The sequence below is a fragment of the Sturnus vulgaris genome, chromosome 2, assembly GCF_052056855.1.
Source record: "Sturnus vulgaris isolate bStuVul1 chromosome 2, bStuVul1.hap1, whole genome shotgun sequence".
NCBI classification, from domain to species: domain Eukaryota; kingdom Metazoa; phylum Chordata; class Aves; order Passeriformes; family Sturnidae; genus Sturnus; species Sturnus vulgaris.
The window spans coordinates 96184550-96212209 of NC_142244.1; the positions used below are offsets into that span (position 1 = coordinate 96184550).

Genomic DNA, 27660 nt, shown 5'->3' on the forward strand with positions numbered 1-27660 from the left:
TGATTCCCTTAACTCACAAGTATTAAGCCTGTCACCATTTGCTCTGTGTGATTATGCAAAAACAGCCTGTTTCTTATTTGTTTTATTTTTTATGAGCTGGGAATTTCCCTCAGACTCGCTGACATGCTGAATGAATCACCAGAACTTTTATTTTAATAATAGTTCTTTTCTAAAAGTTGAACTGGGTATGCTGAATTCTCTTAAACATTGTCCAGCAGTTTAAGAATGGAACTGAAAATTGTAAGAAAAAACTGTAACAGGATATATTTTGTTTTAAAGGCTTGGCACAACATATCCCAAATACATTCCAAAGTGAATTCTGAAATACCAAAAAAAGGCACAATAAAGAAAACTCAAAACTCAGTTCCTCAAACATTTTCTTGCAGATAATTTTGGTGATGTGGGGTCATATATCCAGAGGGTCGCCACATGCCTCCTCTACTTTTAACCCTTTACATGTCTTTCTCTCGACACAGCACGAATCCATTTATAGGAGTCAAAACACTATGATTAATGGAACAGCATGACATATAGCATAAGTTCATGGGGCCAAAGAGACCTTTGTTGTAAGTGTGTGTCTTACAGTGCTTCCCAGGGTACACAAAATGTTCATTAATGAGGGGAAAAGGAATGAGACACTTGCTTTTTTCATTATATTGCCTTCATAGCCGTTATTAAGCATAATTGTCTGTCAGTGTGCTGAGGTGACTAGGGAATAGATTAATGTTCCTTTTGTTGTGCAAGGTTATGAGAAAGTTGAGGACATATTCTGTTTGAGGACAAGTCTTCGAGATGTCCAGCACACAGCAAAAATTCTATGCAAATTCTTCTGGCCTTAGAAAGCAGTTAAAAATTCAGTTGAAACAGTTCCTCCTTTACAGACTGGAGAACGCATAATTAAGACAGTTTGTGAAAAACAATAAACATTTTTGTATAAGAGATTTTGCCTGGGTTTTCTCTTTCTTACCAATACTGCCTTTTATAATGAAAAGACTTCTCTCCTAGAATGACTATTAGAATACACAGCTATCATGCAATTGAGAAGGAAGAATACACTGTGCATTGCACCAGGAGGTTCTGGTGCATTATGATTGCAGTAAGAAAGGCACTCAGTAAAGCGCATTTTAAATCAAGATTTATTAGAGCTAGCACTATAAAGAGAGGGTGGTGTCGATAACCTTTATTCTCTTCAGGTTCTGGATACCCTGATTTGTGCAGTGCCAAGCAGGCCTTTAATCAGGATGAGGAATGCTGGGCAGAGCCCATCCATGTTAGAGTTGCCCCAGTTTGGTAATTTGAACTATTTTTTAAAAGTAAACAGCTCTACTCATCGTTTCTACTGTCAAGCAATGAAGATATGCATGTGTGAACTCACACTGTGAGATAAAGGCAAGGCCACTCAGGCAGTGTAATCACCGGCACTGAGTGGGAGCTGCCTGCAGGCTTCTCTATTTTAATTACTACTCGAGTTTATTTTACAGTCAAGGGATGTGAGCAGCATAAGATGGGTCTGAAGGCCATGCTGTATGTGTCACACAGCACTGCAGGCTCTGCACAGGTCTGCACCTGCTCGGGTTAGTTGTGATGTGGGTCACAACTCCCCAGCTACGATAGTCTGCTGGTCAGCATCATTACATGCAGTTATGAAGGTACACTCACATATGCTTCAGGAAAACATTCACAAGGCTATACAAAATCATGCATATTGAACAGCTTAGGTATGAGAGAAACATCTTTTTATACTCTAAGAGGGTTTTTTTCCCCAGTTACCCATTGGTCAAAGACAAATTAAATGTCAGGGTAAGCTTAACAATTTACTGCTGATGAAGAAGGTGATCCTGCTTTTCCAGACTTCATTTCAGATTGTTGTATATTCACTTTCTTGCTCATGGACCTTTCACTAGTAACCTGGATGAGCTAGTTCAGCTTGCTGACCAGGCATAAAACTATACACTCCATGTGTCTCCCATCTCTCCTGATAAGTTTTTTTAGCAAATTAATGAATTGAACTGGCTGAAGACAGAATACACATTAATAAAAAGCTGGCATAAGTAGATCATGGGGAAATTTACTGCTGAAACATGGAAGGAGAGCATGAGTTTAGGTTTGGGGGTTTTTTTGGCAGCATGCTAATAGATCAGCTAACCCCATCTTGCCACCTTGCACTGTAAACAATCTTATTCACATACCCACTGCCCCCCATGTTTTGTTACAGATGTGACACCTAAAGATGAAAAGAAGTAAATTTTATCAGTGTTGCAGCTTACAACACAAAGACTGTAGTATGTCTGTTGTAGTTTTCTTATAACTACATATATTTGTTTCTGTACACTTGCTGTAATAACAGCACTGTAATATTGTCACTAGGACTGCCTAGTAACACTTTTTACTCAGATTTCAAGCAAGATATTAGCAGAATTTTTAAAAGCAACTGAATAGGATAGTAATGGGTTTTTTACACACTGTAAAAAACCCAACAACCTTGACCTTTCTAAAAGGATACAATTCGATGTTAACATCAATTTTTATATAAGAAAGGCCCTTTGCATCACTTATTAAGTCCCAATTGCCATACTTTTCCTTTGCTTTTTCAAAATACTCAAAATTTTAATTCCCTTATCAGTTCCCAGCCTCACTTTACTGAAAAAGTTGGTTCAGTTAAGAAACAGCTAAGGAGTTCTTTGTCTAGAGAATTTGGAGCTTTCCCATTGATTTCAGAGAGATGTTTTGTTTGCTAGCTTTACAGGAGCTGCATGCATTTGTTATCTCTGATTACCAGTCTTTTTTCCCCAGGTTAGTAAATAGGGTTATATTAAAATGTTCCTCATTTTGTCTGTTATTGTAATATTCCTCAGAAACTCATAAAGGCACAGAACAATTCTTAGTAGGCAAGTACAGCAGCTTAATCCACTGACCCTTTGTGGTAGAAGCAAGGAAAAAAATCTACTTTTGAGTAAGAGCCTGAAATCCATTTTTTTAACTAACACTGCAATAAAGGTAACAGTGAAAGCCATGCATGTGTTGTTAATTCAGGGGTTATAGAACATACATATGATATCAGGTGTGCTTTGAATGATACAGAGCACCACAGGAGGTACTTAGGTGTGACAGCACCACTTCTTCTTTTAATTTTATAATCTGACTATCCATCTCATGTCATTTCACCCGTCACTTGTCAAGACTCACACTGCTGGCTGCCATCTCCAGTCCTGGCAGCTGTGAGACATCATGTATTTATGCCTCCTAACCACTTAGTGATCTGGCACATCAGACATGGCCGGTCTGTGAATTCTTTGATATAACAGCCAGCTGTGCTTGATGAATGGGGTCATGGAGAAGGGAAGAAGCAGCAGTACTGCTGCCAACATGCATTTCCCTTTGTGGAGGTTCCCACATCCAAAGAAATGCTCAGTAGGTGGTACACAGCTGCAGTTCAATATCATAACATTCACAGTCCAACACAATAGCATCTTTCTTATTGTATTACCCCATGTGTCAGAAGCATCACTCTCATATTATATGAAGAGTAGCAGTGGGTCTTGCATATGGGAAAGACATAAACATGAGAGGTCTAGTTCCCAGGCAAAAAGAAGTTTGGTTATTCAAAAGAGTAAGCAGAGGCTCAGAACTTCCCATGTGCTAAAGACTCTTGAAAAATAGGAGTGTCCTCAATTAGCACTACACTGTCTCTTTATTGCTTGCACTCTCTTTGACTCACTATTACATCATCTGTGAAATTCAACTTCCTTCCAAGTAAAAAGGCGGGGATGCTGACAGAATGGGTGAACGTTTTGGGTGCCTGTTGAGCCAGGCTCAACTGGTTTATGGCAGGTGAGATTCTAACTCAGGTAATTACAAAAACTACTAGCATTTCTGCTAACTGTTCTGTTCTGGTGTTACTGGACTGAACCAGCAAGAAAAGGTTTTCAGGAACAAAACAGTATCTTTAATTAGGCCAACAGAAACAGCTGCAAAAATTATGCACATCTTTGGGGCAAATAAATTTTTAACTTTATACATTAAGAAATTGCAACAGCTCTAACAAACTGCTATTTCTTCTGCAGGATGATAATCTTCCACAATCTACTTCATGTGCTTCCCCACTGTACGCAGTGGCTTCTGTTTTATCTTTTTCAGAAGACATGATTGAGGGCTGATTAATGGAGTGTTAAATGGTCTCTATGAGGATTTACACTGCCTTTTATCATTCAAAACCTGCTGTGGTCAATTTGCAAACAATAAAAGAGAGGAAATTATATTAAAAGCTATATGTATGCTTGTACAACTTTTAGGCTATTTTCATGGTAGCTGGCTGCACTGAAAGATTGCAAATGCATTTTTGAAAACATGCAGCTAAATAAAACCCAGGCTAGGTACATAAAGTCCTTGCAATTCCTTATTTCTGCTCTGAGCGACCCTTTGAATGATGTGGTGTGAGATGTAAACAAAACTATTTGAATGAGAAAAAGATCCTATGACATAGCTGTTTCTAGAAATCTCTCCACGAGATTTCCACCATAAAGATGTGGTCACAGTGGAGCTATTTGTCATATTCCCATACCTGTTATGTACTAAATGGTTAACAACTCCCTAGATTATAATGAAGACTATGTAGATAAAAATCACAAGCTCAGACTAAAGCTAGCAAACAAATTTTGCTTTTACAAATGCATCTAATTATTAGGAAAATCTAGCAAAGATAGAAATGCAATGAAACCCCAAATAAATGTAATAAGCCTCCAGTAAATATGAAGAAACCCCAAGATTTCTCAGTTTCTTGGACAAGGATGTTGAATACCTGTTGCAGATATCAGACTGAATTTTTTTTCACTATCTCCAAGTATAGGAATTTCAAAATTTTCTCAAGAAAAATAATACATTGTTCAACTATTCTTAAAGTTACAAAGCCTTCTTAGTATCTAGCCTAGAGATTGCTTGGAGTAAGTTTCTCATACTATCCTCAGCGAGCCTGAAAACCAACCTCTGACTGTTTCTATAAGGACTACACGTTTTTTTACTGTTGTATTTGATAGTTGGCCTTTTTTTTCCATAGGTAGAACAAGCTCATCTTATTTCAACTAGCATTTTAGGTTATCTTTTCTAAATCACTTCCTTGGATTCTTCCCAATTTATTTGTATTTGAACCTGACTGCAAAAAGAATATGTCCATTATGTTCATTCACATAGCCCTCTTGAATAGATTCAAAGTGGTAAGGTTTTGTTTGGAATGTCATATTGTTAACTTGTGCAACTCCTGTACTTCCTTCACCTCCTTCACTGTTTACTGTATGTGTATTCATTGTCTTCCTTTTGAATATAAGTCTCACATTTGTATTTATTAGTGGGGGGAATGATTACTTTTTATTTCAAATCATTTCACCCATCTGGAAAGATCACTTAGAATTGCAATTTGGTTCTACGTACTTTAATATTTTTCAATTTAATAATATTTACATATTTTTGAAATGTCTTTTCTATACCTGATAGCCATTAATGAATGTGGGAAGTCACCAGACCTAAGCTGGATTCAGTCAGGTCTGACATGTTGACATGCTCAGTTGACATGTTCTCCTATTTGAGAAGCAGTTACTCATAACTTCTCTGTAACATCTATCTTCCCACTTTATAAAAGATAAATCACATTTCTTCCATTTGGACATGAGGACAGCTTTGGTATTCTTTTCCCAATCTTCCTGTACCACAATTGGATTTCACGAGCTTTTGAAGATAATCACTAAAACATGAAAGTGAACTCAATAGTGTTTTAGGAATGTTATCAGATCTAGACATTAATACCCTGTTAAATTCACTGTTTATTGCTTTTCTGGTCTATATTCCTACATCCATTTTTGTTATTAGTTGCTAGTGTCCTGGATGTGGTCACAATGAAGGCCATTGCAAAAAAATGTATCTACAACTGCAGTAATTTTCAATCTGCACAATTGTAACAAGACATCTTGTTATTCTGCTTCTCCAAATAGAAGACAAACAAATCTTTCTTCTCCATTTACAAAGCAAAAGCAAGGAGTAGTTTTCCTTTCCATGGAAATTATCCAGAACCTGCTTTGATTGATCAAGTAAAAACTTAGAAACCTTCTCAAATCATGAGCAAGCACTTAATTTCCCAGCATTCCTCAAATCAGAAAAGAACAAACTACATTGCCTTTGTATGCTTGGTCTGAAAAATGAATGAAGACTTTTGAAGAAAAAAAAATTAATGAAGTGTTGCATCCTTGAAATAATGTGAATTTGTCATTGATTTCTTTAACACAACTTGCAGATAATTACCTGGAAATAAAGGAAGAAATTATGATTTAAATTCAGTGTCCTACAACTGCCTTCATTTGATGGATGATTCAGCACATGGACTGACATGCAGATTCAGGCCCAAGAATGAAGTCCTAGAAAAGACTTAGTTTCTCTGTGCACATCTTTATTTCTACAAAAGGGACTCAAGACAGATATCCTGGACAACTGCCATATCAGCAGAGAAAGAGTATGACAGACACAACATATGGCCAAATACTGCTTGAATGTAAAAAGCATTCATTTGATGGTTTAAAGTTGGTTACATTTATTTTTGGAAGAAAATTATATTTTATAGGTCTCTCATTGAAAGTATATTTTCATAAAAGGGGCAAAGGCAAACATAATGGAAATTATAACACATTAAAAAAATGTTAAGTCCACTTTTGAAGGAACTTTGCAAGCATGCAAGTTTTGACTTAAGAAAATGTCTAGAGCCAAATCTTTCATTTCTTAGCCTCCAAAACGTCCACTGACAGCTGTGAAAATTCTGGAGTGAGGAATAAAATGATCAGATTCTTTCTTTGATCCTGAAAGATCAAATGTTTCAATTTGGGTTTGGATTCTGTTTTCTTCCCTTAACATAAAAAGAAATCTACTTAATAGAAATATACAGAAGTAATTCAGCACCCAAGAATATCTCTAAATTCACATAACTGTTAAGTGAAGGCTGGACAAATGATTAAAAGTGCTTGACTCCTACTACAGTGCCAAATGCTGACTTCAGACTCTTTTACAAGATGTATTATTATTATTAAATATTGTATGACCATTTTCCAAATTGGAAAACGACTATAAAATAAAGGATCTAAAGATGTATCTGATATGTTCAAGGAAAACAGCCAGATTAGAAAGTACCACATGGGCAATCTAGTTAAAAATCTTAAATGCCTCTTTTCTTTTTTCATTAATTACTCTCACAAGAAGCTACATCCCTGCCAGGTATTTAAAGACATGCTTCCCCTTGAGCACAGCTTGGTGATTTAGGGCCCAAAGGCTTCAACCATAAAAAAGAAACTAAGACATAATTAAGTGCTATTTAATTAAGCAACATATCCACAACTTTAATAAAGTTGTGTACAAACCGCAGATTTTTAGCCTGCACTAAATTTTTGAAAAATAAGTTTTATAAAATATTCTATAATATAAATTGTATACCCCTCGTATCTTCAATAATGCCCCTCTCATTTAATTTTATATTCTTGTTCTAATCAAATACATTTAAGTAGCTCAGTTCTGTTTACCATTATGATTAGTATACCTTTTGCAAAAGCTTACTATTTTCTAAACTGCAGAAATTGTTGGGCAAGAAAATCTTCGCTTGCAGCTTTTGCAAAATATAAACATTAGCAAAACACTTTACATTACTGACGTGTTTTGATCAACAGAGAAAATAAAAATAAAGCTTTTATTCTAAACATTCTAAAACATGAGTGTAAGTTTTATGAATAAACAGAACTTTTAAGAATTCAGGAATATCTGAGAGAATCCATATGTTTAAAGGTAAGTTAACATTTGCAAAATTCTGATTGTTAGTTTGTTGAAACATGGGATATTCAGCACCTTGAAGCAAGTGTCACTATAGCACAATAGATAAATCTTTGTAAAATTATGCATGTTATACAGCAAACAATCCTTGTCTGCAGAAGAAGCATTGACATTGTAAATATATGCGGAAATATACATAAATTTCTAAACAACAAATTACTTTTTAAAAGATAAACAATTACACTAATTTGTCTTCCCTAAAACATCGATAAATGAATCAAATAGAAATTGACTCAAATACAAGTACATATACCACTACATTACTTTGGGTTTTTTGACCTAACTCCATACTCCCACTGTTTGGAATTCCTTATTTCCTAAAAATAAAAAAAGAGAAAACCAGTGAATACATTCTTTGGAAAATATTTTTTATTATAAAATGTACAGTATATAGACCTTAATATTATAAAACACTGTAATGTATCAGAGTCTTGTAAAGACCAATAATTTATAAAATGAGACCAAGTTCACTGTTACTTTTTCTAGTCTCATAGTCAGATTAAAAAATATATATAAAATATATAATGAATTAATTGACCATAGCGTCCTTAGTATCTGGCAAATGTATGTTCATATGTTAAGGTAGCTAATCTCTGCATGTATTTTTATTAAAATAGATCACTCTTATTTGCTAATTTAGTCTTTGATTTTGAAGAGCTGATAGAAGCATGAACAGAAAGGTTAATAATCATATTCTATAAGCCTAGATTATGTAAAGGCGCTGCAGGGTATAAAGAAAATTATGTTTTACTGAAGTACTTCTATCACTGCAGCTCACTTATTAACACAGTTAATACTTCTTTGGTACTTTTAAGGTGCTTGTTAGAACAAGAAATAGCTTTGGACTATTGACAGTAGAGTATTTTCAGTCTCAGATGCTATTGCATAGCATGAAAAACCACATTACACTGTCTTAACAATTTGAAGACCTTTTTCAACATGTTAGTCTTCTCAGTTCCAGACTTACTACCATATTTAGTACAAAAGAAATGCAGATTAATTCCTTTTTTCCTCTCCTTAGCCATTGCTGCAAGCAGTACTTTCCTCATTGCACCCATTTGGCAGTGACAACACCAGTATCCAGTCAAAGGCACTTGTTTAAATGTTAGAATATGTGTATGTAGGTTGTTTTGGAATCACTGCCTAGTATATTTTTAGCAGTGCATTTATAGAAGCCCGCATCCCTTTGAGTGGACTGCTGGATGACTAATGACCCCTGAGGATGGAGGAATTTGTTTCCATACAGACGGGATTGAGCTCCTGTTGTCAGATGTGATTTATCTGGAAGCTCCCATGTTATTTCTGCCTTAGGAATCCCAATGGCCATGCAGTTCAGTTTAACTGAATTTCCAGGTCTGGCATAAATGACAGGTGCTGGTTCACTGGTGATCCGAGGAGGATAGGCGATCACAATGACAGGCACAGTCATAACAGAAGTGCCATACTCTGTTGACACTTTGCACAGGTAAGTGCCCCTGTCAAAAACAGAAGCCTCCCGCACTGTCAATGAGCCATTCTCCATCAGGGAAAAGCGACCCACAGCCTGGGGGGCATCCATAACCATACCATTGGGCAGCGTCCAGGAGATCTGCGCCCGATGGCTTGCCTGGGTGATGCAATGAAGCTGCAGAGTTTCTCCATTGATGATGCTCACCAGGTTGTTGTACTGGTTGCTAATTTCTGGCCTGAGTCCCACCTTCAGGAAGACTACTCGTTCCACATAACCTCCAGGGTTTCTGGCTGTACAGCGGTAAGTCCCAGCATCCCCAGCAGATAAGCTGCTGATGTGTAAGATCCCATCCCTCTTATGGTAAAATCTGTGCAGGCGACTGCCACTCAGCACTTCAGAGCCGTTGGGAAGGATCCAGCTTGTGCTGGGTTTGGGGTTCCCCTGGACTGAGCAGTTCAGATTGATGCTGTGTCCAGCGATGGCAGTGATCCTTTCACTGACAGGGTCTCTGAAGGAAGGTTTCTCCAAATGGTCTGTGATGAGGAGCTGCACAAGCAGCCTCGCTTCCCCGCCTTCATTGCGCCCAATGCACACGAGCTGCACGGCGTCTGTCTGCCTCACCCCTCGGATGTCCAGCGTGCCATTGCGATGCACAGTGATCCTGTTCCCGTAGTAGGGAGCCGGTAAGATCACTCCTTCTGGGAAAGCCCATAAGACACGTGGAGTAGGGATGCCCTCAGCTTTGCAGTCAATAAGTTTCCGGCTGTCTCTGATGGCTGTCTCCCTCACAGATGTTATTGCACTGAGATGACCATTGATTCTGGGAGCCTGAACGTCAACATGGATCCAAATGATCTTCCGATCTTCTCCAGCACTGTTCCGTGCTACACAAGTATAGTTACCACTGTCAGACCTTTGGGCCTTTTGGATGAGAAGGGTGCCATCTCTATATATCTGGTATTTGTCAGACAGGGCAGGAATAGGCCTGTTGGTCGGGGAAAGCCAGGTCACTTTGGGAGTGGGTTCTCCTTTGGCTTCACATGCTACCGTGACAACATCGCCATAAGGTACATTAATAGTGATGTATGTTTTGTTCCTGATGGTTGCAGGCTCTGCCACCACTTTGACCCGCACTTTCATTTCATCCTTCCCAATCTGGTTTTCAGCATAGCACGTGTAGTCCCCTTCCTCTCTCAGTCCAACATCATTGAAATACAGGGTTCCATTATCAAAGACCACATATCGCTTCGTCCGGCTGCCGCTGTCATCCGACTGCATGAAGGTATTGATCATGCTGCCATCTGGAAGGCCCCAGGAGATCTCTGGGTTTGGCAGACCTGTGGCTACACAGTCAACTTTCAGGTCCCCTCCATACTTGACCTTGTGGTTATTCTCATTCTTACGTTCTATTTTTGCTGGTTTCATCATCACATTCACTTTGAGGACCACGTAGTCATCCCCTATCTTATTGCGGGCCACACACAAGTAGTCCCCTGCATCTTTGTCTGTAACTGAATGAACAACCAAAGTCCCGTTGCTGAATACTTTGATTCTAGTCTCCAAAGTGCTGTAAGGAAAGAAAAAAGAACCTAACATGAGCTACAAAATCACATTTTGGGTATTTACTACTGACAGACATCTGTGGGAGAAAAACAACTCAACAGTATCACAAATTGCTATTGTTAACTAATCAGATGGTCAGAAATTTCCAGGATATTCACAACCAAAAAGCAAATGGAAAAAAAATCCTACTCACTTGTAACCAAGTAATTCTGTTGTGTTTAATGACTTTAATGCTGTTTTTTACTATTAAACATCCACTAAATACCAAATTATGGTGGTTTTGACTCTTCTGACTACATGTACATTATTGTATAACACTGAAATATGAGATCTCTGAATGATATAATATACACGAGGCTATATGGACCATAATGGAGCCTGGTGCCTGGGTCTTCAGCTAAAAACAAATAAAGATGAGGAACTTCTTCTGGCATTGGATATAAATATTAAACCTTCAGAAGAGTCACAAAGAAGCACCGTGTTGCTAAGCTTTGAAATAAAGAAAAAAATTTCCAGTATGCTAAAAAAAATTATTATTCCTTTCCACTTCACTATGGAATTGGTGTATTGCAGTCAAAACCAACTTCCTCAGTAGCCTCAGTTTTCTCCCCAAAGATCTCCAGTATTTGAAAAGCAGCCCACATAAAGATCATGAGGGAAAATGAAAAAGAAATACAGTAGTTTTTTGCTATGAGACATAAAATGCAGTCTGGATTTTGTGCTATCTACAGGTTACCTAAATATAGTTTTTGTCAATATAAAAAAAAATATGATTATGTTCAGCTGTGAAGAAAGTTGTTCTAAATTATGCATTTTAATTACAGTGCATTTCTCATCTGTTTATAGTGCTCAAAGGTGAGCTACGAATAATTTATACCACAGAAATTTGTTTTCAGCCACGCATTACAACAGTTTTTGTAGGTTTGTAGAAGTGATATTTTGGAGAATGTATTTTTTTAGGCATCTATACACAACCAGGTTTGCACACGCCTTACTGTGTGGTAACATTTGTTTCTACATGATGTTAAAATAATTATGTTTATTTAAGTAATTTTAAGTTGATGTATTTGCCCTGTATTTACTGCGTGTAATGATTTGTTTAAGAGATAAAATTCAAGGATCCCTTTTCTCCTGGGGAAAAGCAATATTATTCAGACTGGAACAAGCAGTACACAAGCTGTATATCTGGACTTTTTACTATGTTTACGAGTGGCTGTAAAAGACAAACAGTGGCAGCTTGTCCTAAAAACTTGAAGTAACTTCTCAAGAGTAATATTGCTTTCAAGAAAATTATGCTAAGATATAACTTGACTATCTTTAGATGTAATTTCAAATTCCTTCTTAAGGATTGGGTGGATCATTCAAAACCCGCAGAAGTCAGGAATGAAACTTGTACATGTATTAGTGGGCTTTTCTCTAAGTTCATCTAAACTGCAATTTACCTGCAACACCCCAAATAGTAATTTACCTGTGAAGAGAATCAATCATCCTTTTGGAAGGCAACCTCCATAATATGCGAGGCCAAGGGTCACCAGAAGCACTACAGTCCAAATGCAGGATGCCACCGTATGTTACATCTGTTCTCTGAGGAGAGCTCCCAGTGATCTTAGCATTAGATGTGTGCTTCTTCACATGGAGCTGTACAGTTCTCCTGGCACTTCCCACCATGTTAGCAGCAATGCACTCATAGGTCCCACTGTCCTTGGGGGACACGTTACGAATGTAAAGAGTCCCATTGGGAAAAACGAACAAATTCCCGTTGACAAACTGAGAAGGTCGGATTTGCATGCCATCAAAGACCACCCAGCGGATGCTGGGAGAAGGCGCTGCTTTGGCAGTGCAGTGGATGTTAATGCTGCTACCAAGGGGCAAGGAAATGTTCTCTTGCTTTTCCTGCTGGATGATGGGGGGTAAGGCTGCAATGTGCAGCCTCACTGCAATGCTGTCAGCTCCTGCAGCATTGCTTGCTACACACTTGTAAACTCCTCGGTCTGAAAAAGTTGCTTGCTTGATAGACAAGGTTCGATTTTCATGAAGCATTATCCTGCTTTCTGTGGTTGTGACTGTCTGCAAAATCTTCCTGTCTGGGAAAATCCATGAAATTAGTGGGCTTGGAGTCCCACTAGCCTGACATTCCATTGCTATGGTCTCTCCGAAGTAGACTGTGACATCTCGATAGCGGGAAAGTAAAATTTTGGGCTGGTAGGCTACAACTGTGAGCACAACAATCATTTTATCTACGCCATGCAGGTTCTGAGCTGTGCATAAATACTGCCCACGATCCTGAAGCTGAGCACTTCTGATAAGGAGAGTACCATTTTTCCAGACTTCAAACCTTTGTAACTTGCTGTTGGCTGTCATTAGAGCTCCTGTGGAGGTGAAAGAAAGAAAGAAAGTCAAAGGGTTTAAAATGTACATTATTGCAATAAAGATGTCTTAAGTGAGATTTCAGGTTTACTCAACACCAATTACAACTTCAGAAGGCCCACGTGACATCTTCTGACACTTTCCATAGTTCAAATTAGTCTTTGTTTCTATTACAGAGCTAACAACTAGCTTGCAAACGTGGATAGGAAAATTTTGAAGGCCTTATGATTTCGGATCCTTCTTTAATCTTTATGTAACTTTTCTGTTCCTTTTGCATATGGGGATGACATACACATCAATATTTAAGGTAGCAACGTTAACAAACCCATACTCACAAGTATTGCTGTAATAAATTCTAATTGCCGTGAATAAGCAGAGTTGGCTGCTTTTCATAGGCAAAAATTGCTCTTCAAAAATGAACTCATTAAATGGTAGAGGTTTTCTTTTACTAAAAGAAACACTGCAAATCTATTATTACTTGTAATGATTAATGATTAATTCTAATTAATCATTTTCTCTCAATGATCACAAGTGACAGGAAGTATTTTTCAATATTTTGAGCTACTCCTGTGATCATGTTGCATTTCTATGCAATACCTCTACAAATCAGGTGGAAGAACACATTTTTCTCTGTCTTACCTGTAGAGACTTTTGTCCAAGTAATAAAAGGCTTGGGTTCCCCAACTGCATCACAAGGGATAAAAGCATCCGTTTCAGCAAGGATAGATATGCTCTGAGAAGCTTTTGTGATAATTTTAGGTCTTTCTCCATGTATCCTAGAATTAGTGGACGACTGAATTACAGTCAAATTATGTGGCATCATGCCTCCCATGTAAGGAACAGATGGAAATTTTTGATGACGATGATGGACACTTTTCAAAGGATGAACTGTAGACGTTATTTGTGGTTTTGTGTGCTGAGAGAGAAAGGCTGGAGGGGTGACCTTTAAAATCACTGGTGGTGATGTGGTCGTTGTGGCATGTGGCATTGGAGGCACTGGAATAGCTGTACCTTTCTGCACTGTAATCCCAGTAGGTAAGACCTGAGCAACCTTCTTCTCATTTGTATCTTTTGGCACTAGTTGACTAGGAACATCTGGTTTAGGATGAATATTTAAGTGAGGGAATATCCTTGTTCTGTTGAAAAGGAATGGTATTCTGGAACTAGGGTAATAGGGGATCCCTTGACTTGGTAGTCTCCCTGCTGTGCCTCTGTTATCTGGAACATGGTTACTTCCAAAAAATCTTGAATTAATATTGTATCTGTTCTGACCCTGATTACCGAACTTGCTTTCAGCTAATGGATTTTCTTTGTGAAATGGAGAGGCTTGTGTTGGGGTAGTTGTTTCTCTCTGGGAAGCAAAGGTTTTTCTGTCCTGGATGGTGTGTGCTGCATATGCTGTTATCTCTGGTTTGTTCGTGTGGTGAAGAGGCTGATGTGTTATAAAATAGCGAAGTGGGCCCTGTGTTACAGGAAGCTTCACTGTGCCTCTTACTGGAATGTGCTTTGGAGGCACAACAGGTAGTCTTTGGTTTATGCTTGGTATCATTCCAGCAGGTGGATGAGGAGGATTTGGATTTAGCAGTAAACTGTTGTTTGACTTGCTACTATACACCTCTTTGAATTGCTTCTCTTTTGACTGTATGCTAATCCTGTTTTGGTTAGAGGAAGGAGTAGTGTGAACATTCTGTTTTGAGGTCATCACTGTTTTGTCACCATCTGCTCCAACTTGTTTTGCTTCTGGGAACCTTTGTTGATTAAAGGCATTACTCTCCTTGGTGGTGTAATGAAGGGAAGGATGTGAAGTGCTTGAAATGGAAGGGAGAAGAGTGGCAAATTTTATAAATGGAATAAAAGCAGTGGATGTAACAGGAGGCTTTTCAGTTGTCTGTGAATGATGAAACACATGCAACATAGATTCCTTTCTATCCAAGGAAGATGGCTCTGTCCCAGCCTGGGAAGTAACAAATTTCTTTGTCTCTCTAACTGGAAAAGTCTGAGTTTCTGCAGTGCTGAAAGAGGAGGATAAAGTAATTATCTCATATTGCTGAGGTGGCTCAGCTTTTGCTGGTGTTTCTATAGAAACTGAGGGCTTCCATGGCTCCTTTGAAACTGAGAGGTCCTTAAAAACTTCGACTGTACCAACAGGAATACTTAAGTCACTCATAGTGGGATATGCCAGCTGGAATGTTCCAGCAGTTGTTTCATTAACCACAACTTCAAAGTCAAATAGGTTAGGCTCTTCTTGAGATTTTGGTTTTGTTGATATTATTGAGCTGTTCTTATATGCAGGAGAAGTTGTTGTGCTTGATTGTTCTGCCTTATGATCCACAGTCTCTTTCTCTGCAGAGACACTGTCGAATGAGTGGTGTGCTGGCACTTCACTTTGCTCTGGTTTCAGAGGTACACTTGACTCTTTTGTGGGAAGCACATCATGTACAGCATATGATGATAAAATTGTGATGGGTGCAGTCACTGGAAGTTCCAAGGTTTCAGGGTTAGTAGGGTATGTCACATGTTTAGTTTCAGGCAGAGAAGTAGTAGGCTTAAAAGAGAAAGCTGTAATTACATCTCTGATTTTTGTAATTTTCTCTGTGACACCTGAATCAGGAAATAATGAAGGAGTGGATTTCATACGCTCATCTTTCCCAGCCTGTATTTTGATGTTTTTAAGATCAGGACTTTCAAGAGTTGCAGAAGTAGCTTTGGTAACAGCTTCAATTTCAGGTGTCCTTGGAATTATAGGCATTGCCTCTGTGGTTAAAACAACACGGGGCAAAGGCTTTGGTCTTTGTCGGATTCTGTTTGGCCTTCTCCTTCTCCCATAAGGCCTTTTTCTACCATGCTGTGTAATAAGTGAAGGCATGGTCTTTCTATATGGAGTTGTTGTGGTGGCCACAGTGGTCAATCTACCAACAGAAGAAGCCATTTCTAACCCCTCTGCTGTTTTTTGAGGAGCATTAGCACTGTGCAAAATGAATATGGGATCTTGTTTTGGAATAGCCAGGTTTCTATGTTCCTCTGTCTGAGAATGGTGTGCATAACTGCTGGACGTGCTTTCTTGAGTCACTCTATTCCTGTGGGTTTCAGGTTCTTCTTTGCTCTGAACCCTGATGGGTGTGACAGCTGGAAAACTGTTACTTAAGTCTGTCATTTTTGTATGACTTGTGGGTATTTTTTTGTGCTGGTATCTTGCATCATTGCTTTTTTCTCTAACAAATGGAAAAGTAGATGAAGGAACAGAAGTAGTGCCTACAGAATCAGTTGGAATGGTCTCAAACTGAGAAGGTGCCAAAGTTATGGTGTCAACACTAATTGGGCCCACTTCATTTAACTTCAAGCTTGTCTCCAAGGTGCTATGAAGACCCACAGTTTGAGACTCAGCAAGGAGAGTAGCATCAAGTGGTAGCTCAGCAAAAGCAGAATTTCCTTCAGATTTAGAAGATACATTTTTATCTACATTTTCCACTGTGAATAAACTGCTCTGAACATTAGGAAAGTTTGTCACAATTTGTTTGGCTAGAGGTTCTTCAGTAAGGGCAACTGAATCATCTGTCCTGACATCAAGATGCTGCTCCCCTTGCAGTTGTGGAGTTGCAGAGACAGGAGTCAAATATGAGCCCGATACAGCAATTTCTACTGTGTCTATACTTGCAGGTGTTTCTAAAGCTCTGTGGTCGGAGGATGGTTCAGTTTCTGACCTTATTAATACAGACTGGACTGAAAACACTTCCGTGTTCTGTGAAACAGTGACCGAAAATTGCTCATCTTCACCCACAGGTGATGCATCAGCAGAGGAATCCACCACGTCAGCTCCCATCTCTGAAGGTGGAGGGCTGGCTAAGGGATAAGGGGCAGGAGTAGTTTCCTGCACGACTGATGGCACTGAAGTTGTTACAGAGATGGTTGTAGCTGTTGTTGTTCTAGGAAGATTCTTCCCACGGACCTTTGCTAAAATGTCAGCCCAATGCTGTGGATTAATCTGTTTGCTTGCCACATTAATTCTCCTTCGAGATTCAAATACTCTCCGGCCTTCTGCAACATTGCTGTCTTGGGTTCCATCCGTACTTTTCCAGATTTTCATTTTCCTTCTGCCCTTCTTCCCCTTTTTGATTTGAGCCTCTGGTGCTTGGTCACTTTTTTGTTTAAAAGGTATTTCCCAGTCTTTTAGGCGGTTCTTTCTTCGTGGCAACTCCTCCATCCCTCCTGCCCCCGATCCCTCTTCATCATCTATGACCTGTCCTCTTGTTTTTGGTAAACCCTTTGAGCCTGGGCGCTTCTTCAGTCTTATTCGTTTAAATGACCTGTCAGACACCATTTTATTTACTGTGACCCTTACAACAAACTGATCTGATCCCTGCTGATTCACAGCCACACATCTGTAATGGCCACTATCAGTGACATGGCTCCTTGGAATAAGCAAAGTACCATTGGGCAGCATATAGCCTTTTGAAGAGTTTGATAAATCATTGAGTACCTGACTGTTTGGAAGGATCCAGCTCAACTGGGGATCTGGGATGGCAATTGCATTGCATGGCAAAACTATTGGATCTCCAACATTTTTTTCAACTCTCACTACATCTGAATCAGCTACCTGAATAGCTGCAGGCTGCACATCAAGTCTGTAAGCCATTATGTCCACATCATCTCTCACCTGGGCAATGCAGTGGTACACACCTCCATCACTGTAACTCACTGGTTTGATTATTAGTTGGCCACTACTGAGAACGGAAAACCTACTGTCCTTCTCATTATAAGGTGCCTGCAGCTTAGTTCCATCTTGAAAAAGCCACTGAATGGAGGGGCTCTCTGAAGCTTTCACACTGCAGCTCAGCTGACACTCTGACCCTTCCACCACACTCTGTGCTGTCCTTGTGCTTTGATTTTGCTCTATCATTACCCAGCTTCTCTGCTGCCTGGTGGTTTTGGTATGAATTGTCTGAGAAAACACAGTAAAAAAAGATAGCACCACTTTCTTCCCTGTACTCTGGCGCCTGTTTAATTGGATATTTATAAGAGGCTGCATCACCCAGGAAGGTTCAGCCAGTATTTGAGCTTTTACACCTGTGTAGTAAAGAGCATCATAATCTGAGCCTTGCCTGTACTGATAGCTTATTTTAGGCTCTTTTCTGAGCATATGTTCCCTCTCTAATTTGACAGGTACTTCACTGTAGTAAGCTATAAGCTTCCACAGTTTTTCATAGTTTTCTCGATTCATTGGACATTCAAAATCCAGTGCAATTGTGGCATTTATATCTATCTCCTGAGTCTGGATTTGATTCCACTGAATTTTGGTAGAATCTGTTGGTTTTTTGATTTCACAGTTCAGGTGGACTATATTTCCATGCTCATCAGTCATATTTAGAGCAATGTTCCATGGTGATGACTGAAGCTCTTCCAGAGGGAGTTCATAACTGTCACCATCCTCCTCATCTTGAGTACTGCTATTTTGCCTCAGTGAGGACTGAATGACAGGCTTCCTACAGGAAATATCTTTCAAGTTTTGAATATCTTCTTTCTGCAGTTGTTTTGGGCTGCTGCACTTAGCACACAGTTGTCCCCCTTCATAGGCTTTGTCCTTTTTGCATTTTAAAACACCTACCAAAAAAAAACCAAAACATGGAAGAAAGAAAATAAAAAGGAAAACAAGATAAAAATAAGCTGAAAAATCTGGTTTAGAGTTAGACACCTCTCAAAAGTATAAAATAAACTTCGTGAGGATTGCATTATATCACATGACACATAAGGCAAGACTTATAGAATGGCACCTCTTTGTTTTACAGCTGAATGATCACCCAGTTCTCAATCTGACCATTATTTCTTCTGACTTTAATTGAGAGGATTGAATACTCCATCCTTCTGAAATTTAGATTCACTGCCTCTGAATTAAATGCCTAGAAACTGAAGTGTGCAGGGCAACATATAAATTAGCAAAAAACTACTCTGTGTCAAAAAGTCTGCATTTGTACAGTGACAGCCTAACTTGTGCATCTAATGTAAAAAGGAGTGGACCTTTCAGCTTTCAAAAATACAGCATTTACCAGAGAAATGCTGGACTTTCTCATTAAATAATCCAGGAAGCTTTTTATTATTCTCTATTGATTAAGTATTGGCAGTACAAGAAATATTTTACTGCAGCAATCAAAATGGGCTGACTAGTTCTTGCACTTACAAGCAGGAAAAAAAAAAGTACCACTTCTTCTCTGACCTCTGAAATAACTGTAAACTTTGTAATAATACCAAAAAAAGCTAAAACAGAGAAGGAGAGCTAGACCAGGAAATTACAGTCTTGACTCCTCTCTTCTGTCAATGCAGATTGTTTTCTGCAAAGTAACAATAATATATTTATAATATTGTTCTGCTCACCTGAATGTCAAATGTCACCTTAGGTGTTTAGTTTGGAAGCATATAGTAAATAAAATGTATTACAGTTATTCTAGGAATAAGTATCAAGAATGAGGGATCTTGGAATGAAGGAACAATATACTGGTGGGTTACAAGGCAAAATGTCAGGAGAAAGGGAAATGCACAGCAAATTTTCATACTATTATTTTAATTGAAAATAGATGCTTTGATAGTCTGAAAAATTAGTTTTCTTGAAAAGGTGTTACAAATGGAATACATACTATATATCTGCAATTTATCACTTGCAGATTCAAATAGGATGTTTCAAAGATAAGGAAAAAACTGGCCTGCAATCAACTTGGCAGTGGCTACACTGGTCTGAAGAAATGGAATAACTCTTTCTGGACAGAATTCCCAAAGAAGTTAATGTTATAGTCATATACAGGTACAAAATCTGTCATACATGAAAATGGCATGGATAAATTACTCCTCCCTCCAAAAATCACTACTGTTTTAGTGTAAAGATGTAACCTAACTGAATAAAAATGATAGCAAGCCAACACTGCATTAAGGAAGGAATGTTCAGCTAATATCTCATTACTGTAACTTACAGTAAAACTTAAGTACATCCATTACACATACACACACAATTTGGATCAAGAACAGAATGTAAGAATATTAAAATGTAAGCTAGTGAAATACAGTATTTCAGTTAGATGACCCAAGTATCTCTTTAGTCAGGAAGATTTATATTACTCATTCAAGCATTGCACGTTCTTAAAAAGCACTGTCAAGTGGAAAATTGCAATGAATTACATATTCTAAGACGACAAGACCCACCATCATTCACTATATGTACTCCAAAATCATTATATAAACCTTGTGACTCCATCACTCATTTGAGACATCTTCAGTTACAATTAAATTACATTTCTCTCTTAGTATTTTAGCAGTAGCTCTGGTGTGACACCATTTCCTCTGCTGAACTAAGATGCCAAGACTGAATATTGACACTCAAACCCTTCCTCCTTTAGTGTATTCCTGATACAGAGGCATTATAAAACTCTTTTTTGCTTCTGCACACAATCAGAAACATTACAGCCTAAGCACTGTGATACTTTTCTCATCTCTAAGCCTGAATGAAGACAGACAAGCTATTTTATGAAAAAATTACATGGTTGAAAATAAACACATTGCAAGTACTTGAAAATACTTAAAATAGACTTGTTCCATCATAAAAGGAAGCTGTGTTCAATTAAGAAACATAGACATAAAGAATGCATACTACAGCATTAATGTTAATATATTCAAAGTTAGAGGGCTTAATCAAGAATTTGGTAATCTGATTTCCTTCCTTCCTTAGAGAAACAAGTTCAAATCCAAAGTTACCACCTTCCATGAGAGCATATAGTAACTTTGTTGGTTGAGGGACAATTGGCAGCCCTCAGCCAAAGGTGTACTGCTGTGCAAGCAAATGCAGTAAAAGGTTATAACCCCTTTCCTGTTATAAACATCACTACCACTTCCACCATCCCCAATGTAAGGGCTAATTTCTTTGCTATTAAATACATTTTTATCTAATAAAACAAAACTGCCTTCTTTTTACAGTGTTTTTTAAATACACATATTTATTGAACAGTAATAGAATTTAAAACTGCACATAGACATCATGTAGCTAATAAAACTCAGGAAATAACAAAACCATCAACACGTAGAACAGGAAAAAAAATTTCAACATTATGAATTCAATAAACACTGGTAGCTTATGCTCCTACCTCCAGAAACTTCATTCCACTCAAGGAGCCACTTCAAACTGCAGTCACAGACCCACGGATTTCCATGAAGGTAAAGATTTTCCAGCAGTGGCATGCCTTGAAACATCCCTGCAGGCAAGGTCCTGAGAGCATTTTCAGATAGGTAGAGATGTCTTACTGTTGACAATTTGAAATAATCAAGGACCATAAATGTTGAAAAGGTGTTGGGGTGAAGCTGCTGGAGCAAATTTCCTTCTAGGTGGACAAGTCTTAGAGAGGTTAGACCATTAAAAGCATTTGGATGAATAAACTCAATTCTGTTGTGGTCCATGTGCAGTCTCATTAAGCTTGAAAGTCCTTGGAGTGTCTGGCCAGTTATGGCTTTCAATTTGTTGTAACTAATTTTGAAAACCTAAACAAAAAACAAAACAAAACAGAAGAATGAATGATTTTTTTTTAATCTAAATGAAAATAGAATAGCAATCAAACAAATTTTTTCTTCCCACATTCAAATCTTTTGCACCATTGAAAAATTATATGCTGGTCAAAGGTAGAATAAAACTGAGTGTTAGTTGGCATTATCAAGTTAGACACAGGCATAGTTAATAGACATCCAATGTATTCTGGGGGGAGATGGTATATTAGTCCTAAAAAGGCACTATAAAGAACACTTAATTTTGTTTTCTGCTATTCATGGAAGTTAGTTTTGAAATTTAGGAAAACCAAAGCATTACCTGTAGAGACACAAGATCTTTCAAAGCACCGTTAGGAATATTCTGAATGTCATTTCCATGTATCATGAGCAATTCCAATTTTGCAAGTCCTGCAAAGGAGTTTTCATATATAGACTGTATACTGTTGAACCTGGGGAAAAAAATCACACATGCAGTTACAATTTATACACCGACTGTCACAGACTGCAAATGTAAAATTAGTATAACCTAACTTTGAGGAAAAACTAGAGGGACCTTAATGCATTGTCAAAAGGCCAGAAGTTACTGAAAGACTCTTACAAGGCCCAAGCATACTTAGTTCATGTTTACATTAAGATTTCTTTTAACTCACTTTGTGGCACTTTAGCCATAAATTAGGAGTAAAAGTAATAAATAGGTGTTTAAGTTCTAATAGTTGTCAGTATATTTTTCCATGCAGCTCAGTTTATGGAATGGAAATAAGTTAATGGCCTGTGGCCAAACCATGATGCTATGGAGCCTGGCAAACTAGACAGGCTACAGTGTTGCCAAAGCAGCATTTAACAATAAATAAATAGAGATTGGGAGAGTAAACATTAAAAACGGGTTATCTCCCAAACAGCATAAGAAGCAGTAAGTCACATCCTGCTTCACTTACTGTAACAACATGTAATTGGCAATATTAACTAAATACATAAGATCTAGGAATTGACCTTCCAATTACAACATTTGAGCCTTGAAACTCCTCTTAGATAAAGAATACAGAAAAATCTACTCTTTGAAAATAAATCAGTTTTGCTTTGGACAAGCAAATCGGGCATTACTTGCCAATTTGAAAGAGTTACATCTGGTGGCCTAGCTCTACATTTACATTTTTCATATGAATACAGAAAATTAAATGTGTTTTCTAACCTAGGCATGAAGTCTTAAAACTAAGCATAGAATTTTAGAGATTTTTCCAATTTCTTGGTATTTTCTAGAAAGCAAAGGAAGACACAGCATGAAATTAAAATACTTCGAATATGGAGAAAATACTTTTGGATCTTCACCATGTTATCTATCTAAAGATTCTTAATTTGCTAAAAAATTTATAACACTGTATTAATATTTTTAGTCCTTCTGCAGATCCACTAAGATTATAGCAGACATCTTATTAAAATTCCTTATTTCAAAATCAGTCCTTTGAAAAAAATATATGAACTTGTCTAAATAATTTTTTTCCTAAATAATTTCCAGTTAGAAAAATAATCTTCACCATCTAAATGCATAGCACCTAAAATAGCAGTATGATAAAAGTACTCTTTCAAAGTGAAAGTGCAACAACAGACAATTAAGACTGTTTCTTCCTGGGAAAGGACACAACTCAGAAAATGTCATTTGTAGTGATGAAATACAAAGAGAGGAAATGTCTTTTATATTAACAGTACACTAAATAATGTACTTTACTAAAAAAACAGCCCAAACACCTTAATAACTTAGAAGCCTGCATCCCACTTTCAAAAGCAATTTAGAGATTGGAGTACAATAGCTTTACTGAACACAAGAGCATTTTGAGACTAAAATTAGGCTTTAGTTGGATAAAATGTCAGTAGATAAAAATTTTAACTACTGAGAAGCAAAAAAAAAAAAAAAAAGAAACCAAGGTCACTACTGCCAGCCATTGCATGATCAGTTGCAGCTTACAGGCCTTGAGGTTGTCAGGGTGAGTTCATCATGGGTACATCAGTGGGGCAGCCCTGGCACCAAGCAGAAGAGGACTGCGACTCTTGCAGTTCCATGTCACACAATGACCCAACATGGTACTTTTGTGACCTGAAGCCTACCAAAAGTCCCTCCTTCTTGTCTCAAAATCTGACAGATGTGAATTGGCAATATCCTGGCAGAGGACAGTGAGTTGGAGTCTGAGCAATCTCTTCCCAAATATGCTTGTATTACACTTAGTTGCTTGAAAAAAACTGCAACAAAACCACAGCTCCAAAGGCAATGGATCAAATTTCTTTCCACTGTATTCATTTAAGATATGCTATATCTCATTCTTCTCCAAAATACTACTGGTTTACATAATAGAATTTTACTCCTGCGGTATTATTTTTACATCAGGTATAAAATTCAATATTCTGTAGTAATCTCACAACACATTTAATTCATTCTCTTTTTTAAACACTCTAAAAGACTAAATGTTCAATTTTCCAAACAAGAACTCCATGGTATAAATATTTATTTGAAAATAACAGTAAACTTTTGTTTGAAACAAAAAGGCTAAGCTAATTTCTCCATGCTGTGTTTGAAACAGTGCTCCGACGGGTAAGGACCCATCTCTGCAATTCCACTTAAGAGCTACACACAGAGACCCTGGTTTGCCACACGTGCACGAAGCACTCCAGGCTTCCCCTCTAAGAGCATGAAACTCTTGGCTCCAAGCTGGCATACGAACCCGAAGTTGATTCTTTCCACGTGTCTGGGGATGCGTGCGGGCACGGCGGCCAGGGAGCGGAAGGTGCAGTGCACCTCGGTGGGGAGGTAGCAGGCGCAGGGCTGGGGGCAGCCCAGGGCGCCCGGGGGCAGCCCCAGGGCCAGCACCAGCACCACGGACAGCGCTCCAGCCGCCACCCACTCCCCCATCTTGTCGCCTCCCCTCGCCTGGCTCCTCCTGCGTTGTTGCGGGGCAGGGAGGAAGAAAAGAGAAAAGAAATTAGGATTTTTTTAATACACCTTTTATATATTTTAAACCCTTTATATACCTAGTGATTACCTGCATTGTCTAGAAAGTCCGCAGACAATCAAGGCCAAGTTCAGTTGGAAAGCTATTTTTATTCCATGCCATTTTCTACTTCAACATCAATTTTTCCCCCATTACTCACTTTTACTAAATACCTATTCTAAAAAAGTTATGCCATCTCCCTATGGTAATAAATTTTATAGGCTTATGCCATACACCAAGAATAGTACTCATGTCACAGAAAAACTAGAACACTTTTAGGGACATATTTAGCTCAAACAAATTGCCAGGGCTCCCTCTACAGTCAATGAAAGAAAAAAAAAAAGCCATCTTCATTTGAAGATGAATAATACCAGTTACGTACCTCATCAAATAAGTAGATACTGAGGTTTACTAGGTCCCAAATTAGCAAACTCACCTCACCTAGATGCCTAATTTTTAGACAGACTATTAACTTTTGATAGGGTAAAATGTGGCTCAATGAATCTCATTCAGATATGGGAAATGACTGAGATAGAAAGCAAAAGAAAGAATTGGTTGCCCATAGACCTAGACTCTGTCATCCTTTGCCATGAGTTGCTCTGTGGTGTTGGATATGCTCTTACATTGCAATCTAAACCAAACAGGTATTATGACTGGTCAGAAATGATAAAACTAGACAATTTGTTTAAAAGCGTAAACACAGACCTCACAGGAAAAGTTTATAATATGTCTACCAATACTGAAGTTCAGATTTTTGGAACTGTGTCTCAAAGTCTGCATGTCTAGAATCATGGAGAGTCATTTAAAGAAGCACCGAAAAGTAAACACAACTGTTATTGACCTTGAGCACTAGTAATTTCTGAAAATCAAATCATTTATGTAATGTCTTATTACCGACTAATCACCCTAACTCTGGACAAACAGGTTTAAAACATTCTTACTCATATTCCTACCAACAGAAGAATTTGAAAGCTTTTCAAATTAAAGCCATATGAGAATACAGGCTGCTATTAGTAACAGAAGTTTAATATTCCTGCTTTTGTACAACATTGTGACAATGACAGAAAGGCATTAATTTGTACTAGGTATTATTAGTTCCATTAGTTATTTGCTTGTAGTATAAAAGTCATATTTTCTTAGGTCTGCAAGCAACAAGATGCACATTTTTTTCCCTAAGATTACCATGTGCTAACTATTACAGTTCAAAGGAGAGGCTCATTGGGATGAAGAGTTTTCCCAAATATCTGTGGTCAAGTTAATGAGACGCTTAGCATTCTTTACGAGACAAATAGCTTGTAATTTGTTTAAGAATTTTCAGGTGCTGTTTCCTTATATTTTCCTTAATGAAAATTTCTTCTAAAAAACAGCCTACTCATTTTTATTCCTTTTGTGAGAGGCCGCTTTCGGGACACGCTCATTGAGGTGAGGAGGAGACTGCAGTAAGTTGTGAGGGGCAGGGGCAGGGCGGTCCGGCGGCACTTACCGAGCTCTGCCCGTGTCAGCCGGAGCCGCTCCCCCGGGACGCGCCGGCACCAGCCGGAGCGCCTCCCGCCGCGCCGCCCCGCCCCGCCCCGCCGCACGGGGGCGCTCCCGGCCGCCCCTCCGCTATTGGCTGCCTCCACCGCCCCGCGCAGCGCCCTGGCCAATGGGCTGCGGCCCCGCCCCGGGAGGCGGGGTGTGGGCGGGGCCCCGAGCGGCGGCGCTGCCCGCACGGCTCCTGGCGGGGAGGTCGGCGGGAGGGGCGGCCGGTGCTGCGCGGCCCGGGCCGTGCGCCAGCAGGGCTGCGGCGGAGCCGTGGTGCCCCTCGCCTCCCTGTTTCTTTCTGCCGTATCGGAGGGCAGATGCTTCCCGTTAGAGAAGAATGTACCCGCCGGACCGGGCGACGGGAGCGCTCGGGCTGAAGGCGGACGCCGACACACGGCGGCACCGCTTGCGGGACGCCCGACGGCCGCCAGTCCAGCAGCCGCGCAGCCCAGCCGGGGAACCCCAAAACCCAACTCGCCCCGCACCCGACCGCGCTCCGGCAGCTGCTCCGCTGCCCGGAGCTGCTCCTTACCTGCGGCCGGGCGAGGCGCTCTCCGCAGGCGCTGCCCGCCGCTCCCGATGCTCCGGGGGGCTGCGGGCGGCCGGCGGCGCGGGGCCGGCGGTCACCTGGACCCCGGCCGCCCCTCCGGCACCGGCTCGCCGAGGCTCATCGCTGCCTGCGGTGGCCCGCCTCGACGCCGACTTAGGACTCCTCATCGCCCGTCATCCTGCGGGATCCGCCGCCGCGGCTGGGTCCCCCCAAATAAGCATAAGCGATGCGCGGCAGCCGGGCAGGCACCGCCGGGTGCTGGTTTGTATTGACTGCTATTGTCTCCGAGCGCTCCCCTTCTCCGGGTGCCCCGCGACCCCGCCGAAAGCCGGGACGCCGCAAGCCCTCAGCCCCGGCGAGAGCCCAGCGCGTCGCTCCGTGGGCCGGCGGGCGGGCGGGCGATGCGGGCGGCTCCGCGCCGCCGGACCGGCTGCGTGGGCTCGCAGCTCTCCCCGCGGCGGCACCGTCCCGCCGCCCGCCGCCGCATGGGGACCAGGGATGCGGGTTCGGGGCGCCGCGCTCCGCCCGCCTCCCCGCGCCGGGCGCTGTGCAGGGGGAGGGCGCAGCGCAGCGGCTCCTCTTGCGGGGTGGGCGGCCCCTCCGGGGAGGGGGCGGCTGCGGGCGGGCCAGGGGCGGGGGGTGGCTGACACAGGCTCCGCAGCCCGCGGACAGGGGTCGCGGTTTCGCGTGGGTTCGGGACCTGAAGCTTACGGAAAGTTTGTCTCTGGGACCTGGGCACATCCAGCGCTGTTGAAGCACTCAGATGTGCAGCTACGCATCTTGTGCGCTCACACACACGTATACACACACAAGAGTTCAGCACATAATCGCTAAACTGGACCGACAGTTTGGGTTTCCTT

At 40.1% G+C, this 27660-nt stretch overlaps 1 protein-coding gene across 1 annotated transcript; it reads right to left on the bottom strand.

Moving 5' to 3' along the window:
- Positions 1 to 8205: 8205 nt before the first annotated feature.
- MXRA5 (matrix remodeling associated 5) lies at positions 8206 to 27155 on the bottom strand. The gene is made up of 7 exons (XM_014893980.2): positions 26783 to 27155; positions 24460 to 24675; positions 22068 to 22197; positions 21355 to 21745; positions 13874 to 18832; positions 12336 to 13236; positions 8206 to 10871 (listed from the first exon to the last, which is right to left on the bottom strand). The coding sequence occupies exons 1-7, from the start codon at positions 26965 to 26967 to the stop codon at positions 8960 to 8962; spliced, it is 8694 nt and encodes a 2897-aa protein (XP_014749466.2). The 5' UTR covers positions 26968 to 27155; the 3' UTR covers positions 8206 to 8959.
- Between the last annotated feature and the right edge of the window lie 505 nt (positions 27156 to 27660).